Below are 17,055 nucleotides of genomic sequence, written 5' to 3' on the forward strand. Positions count from 1 at the left end.
GTGTAACTAGCACATATAACACTCCTTAGTATCTGTAGGAGTCTTATCTAGAAGATAAGCTGCCCTAGTGATTCTATTTACATTAAAAGCCTGAAAGACTCTGAAATCCCAAGCCTATGTTAGTGCATTACTGAAGAGAAAACCACTTCTACTCAAAACAGGATCTCTGTACGCCAGGGTATAACTGTACAAGTACAGCTGCTTTTTAAGCCATTTGTTGGTAATTGCAAACAAGGTAGAAGGTGATAAATCTTAGATACAACTCCAAAAGAGCCCAGAGGTCTCTCTGTCCAAGTAACCAAGATATTTTGGAACTATTATTTCAGAAAACATTTCCAACATGAGGTCACTGCTGCTGTTATGCAGCAATACTTCTTTAAGTATCGTTAACTAGTAAGCTGCAGTAATTTGAGTTATCTGAGGTCCTGAATATTCTTAATAGTGAAGGCTACTTATATTTGATTGCATTTTAACCTACATAATTAGCAGGTCACCTTAAACAACAACAAAACAAACTGCAGATAAGTGGCAGTGTAATTTACATGTGGGGCAATTCACTCTGGAATCCCATCTCCTCCCTTCCTCCTTGCTCCAAAGCCTTCCAGCTCTGCATTCCTCTACATCATGCTTCCCTTGGCACCAAATCCCTGCTTGCTGGTCTCCAATTTTCCAAGAGGTATCAGATAGCTTCTTTTCCGCTACCATTATAGATTTTAAATCCTCAGCAAGGAGTATTGGCTAGGTGTTTACAAAGTGTGAAATACCACTCCAGTTGCATTCATCTTCTCTGCCTATTCTGGCAGCCACAGGAGCTACATTTTGAACAAGAAATCTGCAACCTGGCATACTGGCTTCTTAGCAGCCTATCTTAAAATCATAAAAATGAGAAAATTACAGCTTAGAGAGAGTATACCAACTCTTAATAGAAAATTCTTAATCAACTTTGCTATATTCCACCACATTTTTAATATTTTCCAACTGAGGCAAAAGCCAAAGTACTACAATTATGAAGAAAGTCTCAGAAATGCAGCAAAAGTACTTGCTGAACTTAATTCCTTTCCATCTGACTCGCCTCAATGACACATGACACAACAGTTGATTTAATTAAGCATCAGCATTTTTGCTCTAAAAACTTGCAAAAGGAGAAGATTCTTTAATGAACTCACCACGCAGTTCTAATGAAACTTTTAAGAAAGGAAGAGATATTCACTTTTGGATCTCTTTGTGGGGAAACTTAAGGGCTATAAAAATGGATGCTGGCAGACTACACTTTATTGCATTTAGAACTTTTACAAGCCTTTTGCTAACAGATTAGGAATTGGGAATTGTTCTTTTTTCCAACTTGAACACAGAAATTGAACACTGATGCCATTTACGATACTTATACTTCAGAATTAATACTCACTATTTCCATAAACCAAAGTAAAATCCACCTTGTATTCCCTGATCCATATTCATTAGCAGTGACAAGGGTATTAAAAACAAATGGTTGTATTCAAGGGAAAAGAAAAGAAAGAGCATGTGATATTAAAAGTTATTGTGCTAACTGATCTGACAATACTTACACTGCCTGAATATCAGCTACATTTTACAGTTTATAGCACTAGATTTAAGAAAAACCAACAACCCAACTGTGGGCAAGTCTGCCGCGCTTATGTTCATAAATCACAACCATACCTTTCTTACTTCACCTTAGTCATTTCAGAGATCAATTTATATCATTATCCAGTCACTTTAAACAAAAAAAGCTCACTCAGTCAGAAAAAGTAATTTCACTTTCCCTTCAAATTTGAATGACATTAATATTTGCTATGAAAACATAGCATTTGCCTATTGGAGATAAAAACACGTTTGTTAACAGATCGCTTAGAAGCCACTGCTATTCCCAATTAGATGTGTGCCTGTATCGCCCCTCTCCCATCATTTATTCTAATAGTTTTGCCTAACAGGAACTGCTGCTGAATTCCCTATCATATTCAGCTTAATACCCATTTAAAATACATTCACATTGTGATGAATTTATGATATTCAATTTGCCTCCAAAGAGCGTACGCGCTCGAGCCAAAAACATCGGTGAGAACAAGTGCTACACATCCGATTATACATAATAACACCATCACGAAAAATAAGACTAATAGAACTTAAAATGATTACTATTACCTGGAACAGCTGAGGTAAAGCTTTCACAGTGAGACAGAACCATATTCCCAGCTTGCATGGAAGTAAGTCATGCCACTGTGGTTTGTCCAGTACTCTGCAGGCAAATAAAATCGGACGGTTTTCATCACTGCCCACAATCTCCAAGCCAAGCCAGAACTTTCCCCATTATAGAACAGAACAGAACAGAATTAACCAGGTTGGAAAAGACCTTCAAGATCATTGATCCTTTAAGATGATTAGCACTTGTCAAGTCCTCCAAAACTGTGCAGCTACATAACATTAAAGATATGGTTTGAATATTCAAGACATGTACCAGCTAACTTCTAATCCTTGTGGTATTTTAGTCTCTTAGAAGGGGCTTTCCTTCAAGAAAATGAATTCGTCAGCCACGTAATCACTTCAGTTTAAACTCCCCCAAACCCGAAAACCCCCCAAGCCTTAACCAAGTGCTCACAAGTGCTGACAAGCAGATATGAAGACTGTAGCGTAAACAAAACAATGCATAAAAATTAATGTCATTTGCAGTTCACTGGAGCATTACTCACTGATGTCACCAGGAAAGACGACAGGCAGAATGGTCTCTGATCTCCATCCTGCATTGATCCAGTTCATGCCCCTGCTGTGTGAACTATTTAAACCCTTTATTTCTTTCTATGAATCGATAGAAGAAATGGTGGTATCTTTTGGAGTGTCCTATAAAGTCACCATTTCCCCATGTTTTTCTTAACAAACAATGGTGCTAGGAGCCTTTACCAACAGGCTTGTTTTTAAGTTAATCAGATAGCATTAAATCAGACAGGCATTAAAACCCCCCAGAAACTCGTTGATTGGTAGGGTAATAAGCTACAGCTTAAATAAGATGAAGTTTTTTTAATTGCAATCCAAGGCAAAAATCTTTAAGGGAAAGTTGTAAAAATCTCCTAAAATCAACCTGTAGAAACACTGCCTTTCTGTAAGGCAGATACCATTAATTCAGCCTTATCTTTCAATCATGGCTGAGCTGCTGAATAAACAGCACACGTTTATTTACAAACCAAACCCTGGAAACACATCTACAGGGGCACCCTTGATGTCAGCAATGGCTGTTGCTAAAAATACACTTCTTCTCAGAAAATATTTCAAAGATGCAAGCAGAAAATGACAGGACTAAACTAGTAGCTGATAAAACATTTTACAACAGAGAAAACAAGAGAGTTCCTTCCCACCTTTCGTTTTTGTCTAGAGCAGCAAGTTTGGCTTCATCTGTAGTCCTGCTGCCTGTTTTTTTCTTCTTCTCCCTCTTTTTTCTGCTAAGTAGTTCATCCTTGATGTAGAAAGAACTACGGTTACAGGTTATCATTAACATGTAAACCACAAATGTTACTGGGACTCTTCTGTGAAGGGTAAACAGTAGAGTAGCATTTATGCAAATGCATCTAGGGGTCCTACATGATTAAGTAAAATGATCTATCTTAACAATAACTGTTGCCATGGCATCCAGTCTTTAAACACACATGAAGTCCAGTTCTGTCACTCATGTGTATCTCCATAGCAATCAAAGTTTTCTAAGGGGAGAAAGCATTCAACTTGCCTCCTTTCTCATTCATCAACTTCAATAATGCAGTGGAAAATAAAAAAAAAAAAGTAAATAGATGCTAATGTATGAATATTTTTCAAGTTATGCTTAGGTTTTATTCTAGTCCACTAAGTGCAAGAGATTTTTATATGGCACAAAACAAAACAATAATAAAATAAATAAACCAGTGTAGTTTATAATCCTGAGCAGCGTCTGTCCTCTTAACAAAACCCCAACCAAACCAATAAAGACGAAGCAAGCATGACTTTCAAAAGAGTAAAAACTGATTATTTTTAACCAGGGTTTAGGAAAGCTCCAAACTCCAGCAGCATGTGATTCTGCATCAAGGGGGGGACACAAGAGGTTTTTATTCCTCTTCTTTCCTCCAGTTAGAAAAAAAAACAAAGCAGCATCTCTTGATCTTTTATGAGTAAGTTTAGAAAAATTAAGTAGTTTATATTCCTATTCCTGACATGCTGAATACCTCATTCTAGAATTGTCACTGCTTTAAATATATTAATTTTAAAATAAAACAACAAAAAAATACCCCCAGCAATCCACGTGCAAGACAGGGGAAGCGGTAAAGATCCCTCTACTGCACGAACTTCTGTAGGAAATTCAATACTAATAATTGAAGCAAGTTTGATTTATTACCAATACTTACCAGCTGTTTTTCCAGGTAGATGGACCAAACCACAGCATAATGACCCACTGTGAGTATAATGAACAAGAGTAATGCCAGCTCAGCATTGCTCATTTTTCTCACCCGCCTGTAGTAGAATACAGGCTGTCGCCAATCTGGTAGTCCATTGATCAGAATATCATCATACCTACAGTAGCAAACACAACAGGCTTTCATGGAAGGATAAAAATGGAAAGAAGCCACAGCATCCAATTATAAAACAAAACAGATGATAATCCACAGACTGCTTGAATAATACACACACACAAATGATCATTTGGGTTTGGGGGTTGTTTTTTTTAATAGAGCAGTGCCTTGTTTTGTCAGCTGCTAGGATCGCATCTGGAAACAAACAGAATCCAGAACCAAATGCTGGGGAGATGTATCTAGTCCCTTGCAAAAGAAAAAATGGTCATTTCATTGCTCCTGCAACATCCTCCCTCACCCCCCCTTGCTCAGTTCATTCACTCCTGAAATAACAGGCTTGGAGACGCATAGATGTGTTCTATCTGGCTGGTAATCAGTGGGCAGTTCTCCGTGACAGAACTAAACAAACCCCAAACTACTAAATAGGTAGCAAAGAGCAAAAGTCTCTAACACTAGAAATATAGATACACTTTCTCGAAATTTTACAGCTTAAAAAGGAAAAGTGTTGGGGGGAAGGGAAGAAGTATCTTGGCTTTTGTTTTGTCCTTTAAGAGCATGACATCCATTAAGTAAAAATGCTGCCAGACCTAACATCAATTTCATGTCAGAGAGGAATTTAAGTTAAAGGCTTGACTTTTATGTTAGAAAACAAAGTTTGCCACTGCTGGACAATTTTGATTTTCTATCTGAAAAAGCTGCCTCCAAATCCAGTTTTAAAACTGGTTAATTTTGCTAACACTGCTGTGCCTGCACAGAAACCAGTTCATGACAAACGCCTCAGGTTTGCTTCCCACAAACGCCTCGAAATCTCTTCGCGCGTGAGGGATCTTTTATTTACAGCCCGATGTTATCGACGCAAGAATTACCCACAGGCACACACAACGAATATTTCTATTTGGTAGCTTTCCAGGGGAGAGTTTCACACCGCAATCTCTCGAGCAGGCTCAAAAAAACCTGCATGTTCACGACGCCACAACCTGTTAATCTGAAATTGAACGCCACTCATTACATATTCTAATCACAGCGTTTCCAGAATTAAATCTGCACTGAAAGGCCTAATTTGGTGCAACACATTGACCAAAATATTTTAATTAAAAATATTCTGAGTTAGTCGCAGGCCTAATTACAGGAATAGAAATAGGGCCTATATTGTCATGCAGGTCAGTAGAACTCAGTAGTAGGTTTTTCTCAAGTAAATTGACCGATCCAGGAATAATAGCGCAGCTGCTAAACTGCCAGTCTTGACATGTAAATCAATTTAAATGCAACAACTGCACTAGCTACTTTGATAGTTATTAAATTGATACCTTGGAGATGGACTTGGGGTGGGGGGGGAATAATAAATTCAACAAGCAAATTAATTTCTTTTTTTTTTTTTTTTTAAAGCAGAAAAAGAGGCAATCCTTTTCAATTAAAAAAATTATACTTTAATCCGGTGCAAATCGAAAAGCTGACTTCTGATAAAATAACTCTTTCGAGCTGGCACCGTTATTTCCACGCACAAGATTGAACACCCCAGGATTCTGCGACGTTCTGAATGCTACCAGGAGTAAATTCATCTTACACAATTTGATCTCCCATGACAATTAGGAGAACACCAAGATGAATATCCGTTATTGGGAAATTTGAAGTGCTAACTTTCTTCCTCCCCCCTTAAGTCAGAACAAAGTAACTACTGATGCCTCGATACAAGTTCTGCTCAGAAAAATTCCTTAGGCTATTATTTCTAAACTAAAACCTCTACTTTACTTCTTGTTTAAGAATTAAGTAGAAGTTTTAGCATTTGAAACAACAGCGCATTTGCTAAACGTTTCAGCGTTAGAATCAAGAAAGAAAACCATTTCTGAAACAAATTAGGTGGAAAACAACATTCCATAAAAGGTGCTCTTCACTGAAATCTTCAAGGAAACATGCAGAATCAGGAAATCAGTTTTTGCAATACTACTATGAGATGATTAAGCATTTGCCTTTCTTATGCACTAAAGCTTGTTAACTGACGTACTGAAAATGTGGCTACTGACTAAATAAGGTCCATAGATGCTGCTGGTAACAATATAGTGATGTGTAAAAAGAGACTGCAAACGAACATTTGGCAACCAGGTTCCTTTAGAAATTGTCTGGTAAGAAAAAATAAATTAAGACAGCAGAGACTCTTGCATTAAACACTTTAAACAGCACTCTGTATTTACTAGGCTATGTCCACTGTTCTGAACAACAGTCTCCAAGGATTAAGTCTCAGAATCAATGCTCTATTGATTTTACTATCAATGAGCATTATGGTTCACACGACTGGCCATTTTAAGGGAAGATAGCTTCTATTATAACCCACTTTTTAGAATATATACTGTTAAAAGATAAATCACTGCTTTCAATAGTAATTAAGCTCTGTATTTGAGAAATAAAGATATCAATGATTTTTAGGTTTTCAACCGGAAAATGATCCTGCAGTAAACGCAGAAGCTTCTCATCATTTTTACATCTTGACTTCCAAATTTAGGATGTGGTTTAATTAAAAGCAAGTTTCTCATTTAAGAATTTCTCTATAGAAACCTCTATTAACTGTGAAAGGTAGGTAGTTAATCCGTGTGCATCGAGAACTACATTCAAAATGCAACTACAAAGCATTCTTCTTTTGGTAGCCCATATTAACTGTTATTCTGTGTAAGCGAGAGAAACAAAAACCAAGCTGAAAAGGAAAACCACATCTGCAGTACTTTCTCCTCAGACGGATGTACACAGAACGCAGCAGATCTCATGCAAAGGAGCATGCCTGCCAGTTATCTCTGAAACGTAGCAGTCAGCAAGCTAAAAAGCCCCAAAGCACCACTAGAGAAACAAAAAGACAATACAATTCCCATTTATAACTTCAGTTGAATCTCATTTTTTAAACCCGGGATCCTAGACGAGGTTTGTTAGCCTTACACCAACGAGAAGCCAGCTGCAAGATTATTAACATTTCATTCTTCTGTAAAGTTTCATGAAAGAGTTTTTAGAGCACTTTGGAGAACCAACTACAATTGTAAGAAAAATAAATAATCCATTAGCTGTAGTATCTAATTACAGTATCATCTATTTTAATGTAATTAGATTTTATTTTTCCCTTTAAGGGGGCCACTGCATTTCATATTTGAAATCATTTCAGAGATCTTATATAGTTTATATACTATAAACGAGAATTAATGAGATTTGCTCTGAACTACAGCAAGGCTGCATTGATGTTTTCAATACTGGGAGCCCTTTTTCCTCAAGCTGTCAAAGACCATCTATTGCAACATCAGCCACAACAATTTATACCTCTGAATGCAGATATTTAATTATAATGAGAGCTAAGATAAACACCTTTCTTACTCTAAACAAGTCTATCTTGATTCCTTTGCAAATGCTTCCTGTAATCAAGCCCACATTGTTACAGAGGACAGGCTGGAAGGTTAAAAAAGAAGCAGCTCTTCAAAATGGAAACAGTGAAATTAAAATACAGTTTTTTTGCCTAATTACAATTAATATTAGTGTGGAAAACTATCCACTTTTTTCATAAATTAAAAGTATTCAAAGGCTAATAAAATTTATCATTGTCAGGCTGATTTACCAATAAATGCCCTAAATTAAAGTGCATTTCAGGAAGTGCACCTACGTCTCCATACCCTAAAGATCTCTGCAGAATTTCATACACTCCACAGTGTGTATACAGAAGATGAAATACTATGTTCTGCTGCTGGTATGTTTAATTTAATGTTAAACACTGCTACATTAAACAATGTTGCATGTGTGTTTAATGTTAGAATATTAGAATGTTTTGATTATAGATCAAAGTGTGTAAGAGAACAGTACTAACAGTAATATTACTGTATTCCACTACTATTAGTATACCTCACAAGCAACTGCACAGCTTTGCAAAGAAGCAAACCACATTTTAATTACAAAGCCCGGTGTTAGAATTGTCAGCAGAGCAACTGTAACATTAAGGAAGGCTTCTGCCATCAGATGAAGTAAAAATTTGCTAACAAATATGAAAATACAAAGTCTTTAGGAAAATAATGACACTTAGCTGGCCAGCAGATCTGCCCTTTCAGAACACTGCACACAAACACTTAGTACCTCTGCCGTTCACCAAGATGTGGAAAAAGCATGTTGTTAGAATCAGTTTTATTGTTTCAAAATAAGTTAACCATCACTCCTACAGTGCAGGGCCTTATTGCTGCCTTTGCTGGTTCCAGTTCATGAGTGCACACCAGGACCAGTGCTGGATTACATCACTTTGAGATAACACTAAGAGGCAGGTACAGCTGACTTCACTGCACAGCAGCAGAAGCTGCTGCTCACCCTGTGAGGTGGTATAATCCTGTGCTCCAAACCATCTGGGTGGCCAGTTGTGAAGGGATTCCCAGCTAAACTGTCAGAATTCCTCACCAGCTAATTTGTAAGAAATGGAACTAATTTTCCTCTCATCTCATCAGGTTTTTTAACTACTTCAGAAATAAAAACTACCATGCTGCCAAGGGAAGCAAAACAACAGCCACAAAAGAAAACCAAAACAAAAGCAACAAACAAACCCCCAAACCCAACCAAACAAATAAAGCCACAAAACCACACAAACACACAAAATATACCATCCAAACAAAACACCACAAAACCAACCAACCAACAAACCCTAATAACCTGGCAGAAAGCTTTGCTACAGCAAATGAGTCTCTGGAATCAGGATCTAAGCCCTGAGAGACAAAGTAGTCTCTCCTCAGGGCATGGGGTAAACCTTGAGCCTCTTCCACTAGGTCAATCACCTCACACAATGCACAGCCAAATATCAACATCTAAAGATCCCCAAAAGCCACAATCCTTCCCTTTTTGCAAGAAACCTGACAGCATATAACACTACTACAGGGGAAATAGCTCCCAGAATGCTTAAGACTCCTTTTAAAGACCTGCTACAACACCACCTTGCAAGACACAGGACGGTCCACCCTCCATTTGCAAGCTCAGCTGCAAGCCTATCATGAGGTTCCTCAAAGCAACATGACCACCATACAGCTCTGCTACTGTTCATGTTGCTTCTAAAATCTGCATTTAATTTCCAGAAAATTCTTGGAAGGTAAACAGCACTCACTCTACTACATTCATATTTAATCAGCTAAAGAAGTAATATCAACCACACATCCACGCTGCACGAGAACAACACAACTTTGTCTATGTACAAATTAACTTATTGACAGTGAAATCAATCTAAGTTAGAACAATCTACTGCTGCTTTAACTTCTCATTTGTAATCACTGTGATGCAGTAATTAACAAGATTCTCACAAGCAAGTTGGTCAAGTTGGTCACATTTATAATGTGGACAAAGGCTTCGAAGCAGAATTCATATAAGCTAGTGCTTCACGCTTTCATGCAAGGAAATTCCTGCAAGTTCCAAGGAAATTCCTGTAATCTCTGGAATTCAGTTCCAGAGAACCAGTATCACAAAGCATATGTCAACAAGAAGATGGGAAAATCTGGGGGCTAACTCACTTCTCAAGTTGTCAGAAACTTTTCTTGAGTAGAACTTCACAATGCAATTCTCTTGTGAGAGGTGACCACAACCCACTAAATTTCCAGGAGTTCAAGAGTAGGACTATCAAGAAAAAACTGGACTCCTGCCAAGACATCCACAAAGCCAAAAACCTTTTGAGAAAGGCCTTGTGAAGCCCTGTTTAGACTTGCAAGCCAAAAGATGACTTACTAAAACTCCAACCCAAGAGCAAAACTCTTTCACTGTCTCAATTTTCTTGATAACCATTGGTTTAAATCATCCATTTAAAATGGGGGAAAAGATAATTCAAAGTAGGCTTCCAGAAAGCAGATCAGTTCTTAATCATATCCCCTTCAGATACTGCTAGACCTGCTCCTGAAGCAGCAAGGACAGCTGTCATCTATTAAAAAAAACCCATGATGCTATGTGCATTAAAGTTTGCAGTACTGTAGATAATACATCTAGAAGAGAAAATAAACTAAGCAACAGAAAACAATGTCGAAGATGACATACACTGGAAATAATCCCTAAATATGATGCAACAAACCTTCTACTGCTACAGTGAGACACACCTGAGAGTTGAGTCTGTGGCCTGTATTTTCAAGCACAGCTTGGATAGAACAAGCAATGGTAACTGACACACCTCAGCAAGAGGTGATAGAATTGCTAGGTGTCAATAAAAATTGCTCCAGACAACAGCTAGCTTTTAAAGTTCTTTCAAATACTGTTTTTAAAGGAGAATAACCAGTGCATCACACAAAAACACAAAGCACCTTCCCCTTTTAAGCCACACACAATCTGTACTTAAACAGCTACATATGAGTTACAAACTCAAACTGTGCAAAGAGTTACAATTAAGTCAAATGGGACTTCAATACATCAGTGGCCTGAATGCTTTAAGAAGCTGTGCAAATCAACTCACCTCTGCCTCCTTTCTTCATCCTTCAAAACCTCATAGATGGCCACCAACTAAACCAAAAACAGAGAAAGAAAAAAAGCCACAAAAGAGTTTACTTTAGGATTGAGTTTATAACATTTGATTAGTAGTATCATATTTTACATTTGCCAACCAAAGACCTTCAACTAAGTTTTCACTTTTCCCTTCAGCATTAAGAAGCAAACTCAGTGACATATTTAAACTACCAGATGCTAAACCAAGCAGCTAAAGCATTTTTTTCCTCTCCTCACATCTGCTATACCGAGTCTTGTCTCAGTTCCAAATTAAAAGGTATCATTTCTTTCCTCCTAAAGGGTCTTAACTGAAATTAAGTAGCCTCTATTTAGTCATCAGAAATGTGTTTTTAAAGGCAGAGCTAATTACAAGCCTTGTGGTTTCACTCAAAAGGCAAAAATTCAAAGACTCATATTAATTATTTTCATGAACTTATGCCTACACATGACTTGCATTGAGAACTGAGCAGAAATTTTCCCTGCTTTTGAAGACTAGTTGTAAGCACTCTTACTAAAGCACAAAACATATTTTGCTCCTAAAAGTCTTAAGTATTATGTTCTAATTGTTTTTAATATACAGGGAAACACTGAGTTATCCAACAAATTAATTCCACAGAAAGTGTGCTTGTTTTTAATTTACCTATTTCAGGAAAAATGTAATTCAGTGTTTCACAGATTCATAGAATGGTTTGGGCTGGAAAGGTCCTTGATGATCATCAAGTTCCAACTCTCCTGCCATGGGCAGGGACACCTTCCACTAGATCAGGCTGCTCAAGGCCTCAACATCTAACTAAGCCATTTCAAAGGTGTACCATGGGTCTTATTAAAGAGACAAGGTCTTAAAAAAAATTCTGATTCTGCTTTCCCAAAAATTTGTCTGGCCCCAATTGCACTTACTTGCCTAAACTGTGTTTCTGCATTTTCATCTTTATTCTTGTCTGGGTGTAAAGTCAGTGAAAGCTTTCGATACGCTTTTCGAATGTCTGCAGATGAAGCATCCTGAAAAAGGAAAACAAAGCAAACTGTCAGAAACCAACACCCAGGATTTAATTAAGACAGTCAGCCAAGGGCAGGAACTATGGCAACATAGTCTGAGATGTCCAACAACCAATCCATGCAACAAGCCCAGCTTCAATGACTGTATGAGCATTCAGCCCAATTAATCTCTCATCCTGACACCCTCCATTATCAGGCATCCACTACAATGGTACCTGGCAACATTTTCAAACACTTCCTTGCTTAAAAGCTAACCCAGGTGCCTCCTGCACCATTCAAAAGTTCACATCAAACCTGAAAATTACTGTGTTTGCATGTATTCAAGCAAATTAATTTGCTCAATTTCTCAAACTCAGGACTTGCTGTGAACTTTCCCCTTATTTTTACATCTAAGTCATCACATCAATAACAGTTCCATTCAACTTCACCACATCCAAAGAACTGTATTTTTCTCAAGCAGCTTTAAACTGGCAGTCTTGAAGCTATAATCTAGCACTGACATCAATCTACACCTTAATTGATCTAAGAATTGCAGATTTGGGGAGAGAGAAATAAAACTCAAAATGTAGAATACATGATCATGGAACCATAGAATTGCTTCTGTTGGAAAAGACCTTTAAGATCATCAAATCCAATCATTCTCCGACTCTACCAAGGCTGGTGCTAAATCATGTCCCTCAGCACCACATCTTGACCTCTTTGAAATACCTCCAGGGATGGGGATTCAACCACCTCCCTGGGCAGCCTGTGCCAGTGGTTGAGAGCTCTCTCAGGGAAGCAGTTTCTTCTAATCTCCAAACTAAACTTCCCCTGGAGCAACTTGAGGCCATTTCCTCTCACCCTATCACTGGTTACTAGGGAGAAGAAGCCAACACACACCTGTCTCCAACCTCCTTTTTTCAGGGAGTTGTAGAGAGCAATGAGATCTTTCCTCAGCCCCCTTTTCTACAGACTAACCAACCCCAGTTCCCTCAAGCTGCTGCTCACAAGACCTGCTCTCCAGACCCCTCACCAGCTGGACATGCTCCAGCACCTCAGTGTTTTTCTTGGAGTGAGGGCCCCAAAACTGAACCCAGGACTCGAGGTATAGCCTCACCAGTGCCAAGTACCAACTTAGCTGCACAATGAACCAGTTTCTGAATGAGCTGCTCTGGCACTACACAAAGGCATCCAGAAATGGAAGATTTAAAGAGTTGCATTATGTAGTATACAAGTATTACACTCACCAGAAGAACCACAGAGCAACACATTGAAAAGAAGCACTTGCATTCTACTACTAACATGTCCAAGGCAATACCTTAAGAAATTAACTGGTTTAATTGTCAATTTTTAATGTGTTGATTTCCTGTATTTTATACTCCCCAGTGTATTCTCTCTCTCCAAACTAGAGATTAGAAAACACCAAAATCCAGATTGGAATTAGCTGCGAGAGGAACAGAGCTGAAATAAGATAATAATTACTGCAATACTATAATTAGTCTGTCAGGCTTTTTACTACAAATCATTATTTTCACTTTCACGTTCTCAGGTTTACAACACAAGGCTGTAATACTGCTGTACATAAGTTTGGACCAGGGATGACTACTAGAGAAAGCCTGGAGGAGAGGAAAGAGGAAAAGGATTAAGCCAGAGAAAACGTAGAATTTGGCAAAATTGATCTTTGAAACTGTATTTTAAGGAAGCTATTATCCCCTAAGACAAGGCCAAGTTTCCGTGGATCTGAGCTCCAAGTTTCCAAAGTCTCTTCTCTGTCAAGGGAAGGTGCTTTTATTACTCACAGGGAATATTTCCTCTGAAAAGACTGCATTTGCGTTCTTCCATTTTTCCACTTCCCAACAGCTCCCAAGACATACGCACAGCCAAGCAGAATTCCTCAGGTTAAGCACCAGCTTGCTTCCAGCATGATTACTGCCAGCAAGTTGTTTCACATTGTCATTGTTTTATAGGTTTATTTTTCAATCTTGGTTAGGGGGAAGGAAGAGAGAGTGACTAAATATCTATTTTAAGCACAAAGAACCATTAAATTCTTGAGGTGTAGAATCAATGGGATTATATAAAATAATGTGAGAATGCAAAGTAAGTAAATCTTTTAAACACCAGGGATTTACACCATGATAATTTCAAGAAACTAGTACCTCCAGACCACATATTTGGGCTAAAACACAGCTTATTCCTTCTCTACCACACCTCTAGATGGGTCTGGTATTATTTTTGGAACACTCCCAATGAACACTTGAAAACCTGATAAAAGTGCATTAAAGAGCTGTCCCACAGGATTCTTGCCATTTCTTCAAACAAGAATTTACACCTCAGTTTTATTTAGGAGCAGTGTGATTATTTGTGGGAAAGATCAGGACAAAAGCTAGTTTGTCTTTTTCGTGCTTAAGCAAAGTAAGAGATCCCAACTCAACTCGGAAAGAGCAAAGCTTCTTAAATGTAAACGAAGCTTCACCTTGAGAAGTTGTTCAACCTTCAGCAGTTGAAACAAAGATGTATAGATTTACACCACCAGACTGTTCATCTTAGTTGCTAAAAATTAAGTAGAGATCATTTTGTTTTCCCTCATCTATCAACCCAGTCAGCCACTTTCCCCATGCAGGGCTACAGGCTGGGGTCAGAGTGGCCAGAGAGCGGCCAGGTGAAAAGGGACCTGGGGGTACTGGTTGGCAGCAGCTGAACATAAGCCAGCAGTGGGCCCAGGTGGCCAAGACGGCCAATGGCATCCTGACCTGGATCGGGAACAGTGCGGCCAGCAGGAGCAGGGAGGTCATTCTGCCCCTGTACTCAGCACTGGTTAGGCCACACCTTGAGTCCTGTGTCCAGTTCTGGGCCCCTCAGTTCAAAAAAAGATGCTGAGTTGCTGGAAGGTGTCCAGAGAAGGGCAACAAAGCTGGGGAGGGGTTTGGAGCACAGCCCTGTGAGGAGAGGCCGAGGGAGCTGGGGTTGCTTACCCTGGAGAAGAGAAGGCTCAGGGGAGACCTTATTGCTCTCTACAACTACCTGAAGGGAGGTTGTAGCCAGGAAGGAGTTGGTCTCTTCTGTCAGGCAACCAGCACCAGAACAAGAGGACACAGTCTCAAGATGCACTGGGGAGGTTTAGGCTGGAGGTTAGGAGGAAGTTCTACACAGAGAGAGTGATTGCCCATTGGAATATGCTACCCAGGGAAGTGGTGGAATCACCATCACTGGAAGTGTTTTAGAACAGACTGGATGAGGCACTTGGTGCCATGGTTTAGTTGATTAGATGGTGTTGGGTAATGGGTTGGACTTGATGATCTCAAAGGTCTTTTCCAACCTGGTTAATTCTGTATTCTGTAAACAATATGGGCTTGTCTTTAAAACAAAATGTAATATTTCAATGCTATTGTATCAAACAAAAAGGATTATATTATTCTAAAAGGTTGGAAAAGGGGACAATAATACCAATAAGCAATTAAATATGGGATACTGCTATAAGTCATTTAATTACCACTGCTCCATGAAAACCACAGAATCATGGAATGACTTGGTTTGAGAGGGACCTTAAAGATCATCCAGTTCCAAGCCCACTGCCATGGGCAGGGACACCTTTCACTAGGCCAAGCTGCTCAAGGCCTTACCCAACCTGGCCTTGAACACAACCTCCCTGGGCAACCTGTTCCAGTGTCTCACCACCCTCACTGGAAAGAATTTCTTCCTGATCTCCAGTCTGAGTCTCCCCTCCTCAAGCTTCAGTCCATTCCCTCTCATCCTGTCACTACAAGCACTTGTATAAAGTCCCTCCCCAACTTTTTGTAGCCCCCTTCAGGTAGTGGAAGGCCACTATATAAGCTCTCCCTGGAGCCTTCTCCTCTCCAGACTGAATACTCCTGACTATCTCAGCCTGTTCCCACAGGAAAGGTGCTCCAGCCCTCTGATCATCTTTGTGGCCTCCTCTGGACCTGCTCCATCAGTTCAATGTCCTTCGTGTGTTGCCTGGCCCAGACTGGGATGCAGTACTCCAAAGTAACAAGCCTGCCTGCTGCCCAATTCCTCACAATGCTGTCTGGCTCCACATGGGAAAACCTTACCTGTTCCACACACTTCGCTAAGCAATGCATAGGTTATGGGTAGTGGTGGGCACCTTCAAGCAAGATTCCAGATCCTCTAGGAGCTGTCCTGAGCAAACTGGCTGGTGTTTGAGGAAAGCCTCTCATCACTACAGAACCTCACAGCAGTATATGACCCTAAATAAGCTACAAAAAAAGTTTTCAGACTAAGACAGACACATCCTACTGAAGTTACTGGTTCTAAGAGTCTCATTTATAGCTGACTGATTGTTGGCCACCTTCAGTAACACTTCCATACAGGCTGAGGAAGGGACAGCCTCTTCTCACTTGTGCTTTGTGATAGGACAAGAGGCAATGAATGTAAACTACAGCACAACATGAGGAGGAACTTGTTTATTGTAAGGGTCACAGAGCACTGGCATAGGTTCCCCAGAGAGGTTCTGGACTCTCCTCTGGAGACTTTCAAGACCGATGTATATGCATTCCTGTGTGACCTGTGCCAATTCTAGGGTCCTGCTCTGGCAGAAGGGTTGGGCCCAAAGATCTCCAGAGGTCCCTTCCAACCCCTAACATCCTGTGATCCTGGGAGTTAAGAGTCAGTGTTTTCTACAGACTAAGACATATTACTACATTTTTAGGGCAAGACTCCAAAGATTAGAGAGAGAAAGCCATGACCACACTAAGGTTTGGCTTGTTTTCAAGAAAAAGCTCACAAGACATGTTGGATGGTTTCATTTAAATACAGAAATCTTGATCAGAGTTCCTCCTAAGGAGGTAACAATGAAATCTGTACAGGCATATAGGTTACTAGAAGAAGGGACTGGTGATGTCACAGACAGCTAGTGCTTTCAGTGGCATCTCCAACACTGTGCTTCCAGTTGGCAAGTTTTGACACAAATTAAGGCTAATGAGTCTGTCACGCTATCTCCCTCATGTGGATACAAACACCAAGAGCACTGCCCTACTTCCACAGCTATCTTTTCAAAGTGATATTGTTCCACCACACTTCCAAGGCTGAACATCTCTTCCCACAT

The 17,055-nt window shown here is 39.5% G+C and overlaps 1 protein-coding gene across 2 annotated transcripts in view; it reads right to left on the reverse strand.

Annotated features, from left to right (window-relative positions):
• DNAJC1 (DnaJ heat shock protein family (Hsp40) member C1) overlaps positions 1 to 17,055 on the reverse strand; it is a 113,035-nt gene that overhangs the window by 57,341 nt on the left and 38,639 nt on the right. For both annotated transcript variants that reach the window (XM_054171369.1, XM_054171368.1), the window contains exons 2-6: positions 11,895 to 11,996; positions 10,969 to 11,015; positions 4,380 to 4,545; positions 3,366 to 3,463; positions 2,161 to 2,254 (exon numbers count right to left, since the gene is read on the reverse strand). In XM_054171369.1, coding sequence (XP_054027344.1) covers positions 2,161 to 2,254; positions 3,366 to 3,463; positions 4,380 to 4,545; positions 10,969 to 11,015; positions 11,895 to 11,996 — 507 coding nt within the window. The remainder of the gene's footprint in view (positions 1 to 2,160; positions 2,255 to 3,365; positions 3,464 to 4,379; positions 4,546 to 10,968; positions 11,016 to 11,894; positions 11,997 to 17,055) is intronic.

Source organism: Dryobates pubescens, chromosome 21, assembly GCF_014839835.1.
Source record: "Dryobates pubescens isolate bDryPub1 chromosome 21, bDryPub1.pri, whole genome shotgun sequence".
In the NCBI taxonomy this organism is placed as follows: Eukaryota; Metazoa; Chordata; class Aves; order Piciformes; family Picidae; genus Dryobates; species Dryobates pubescens.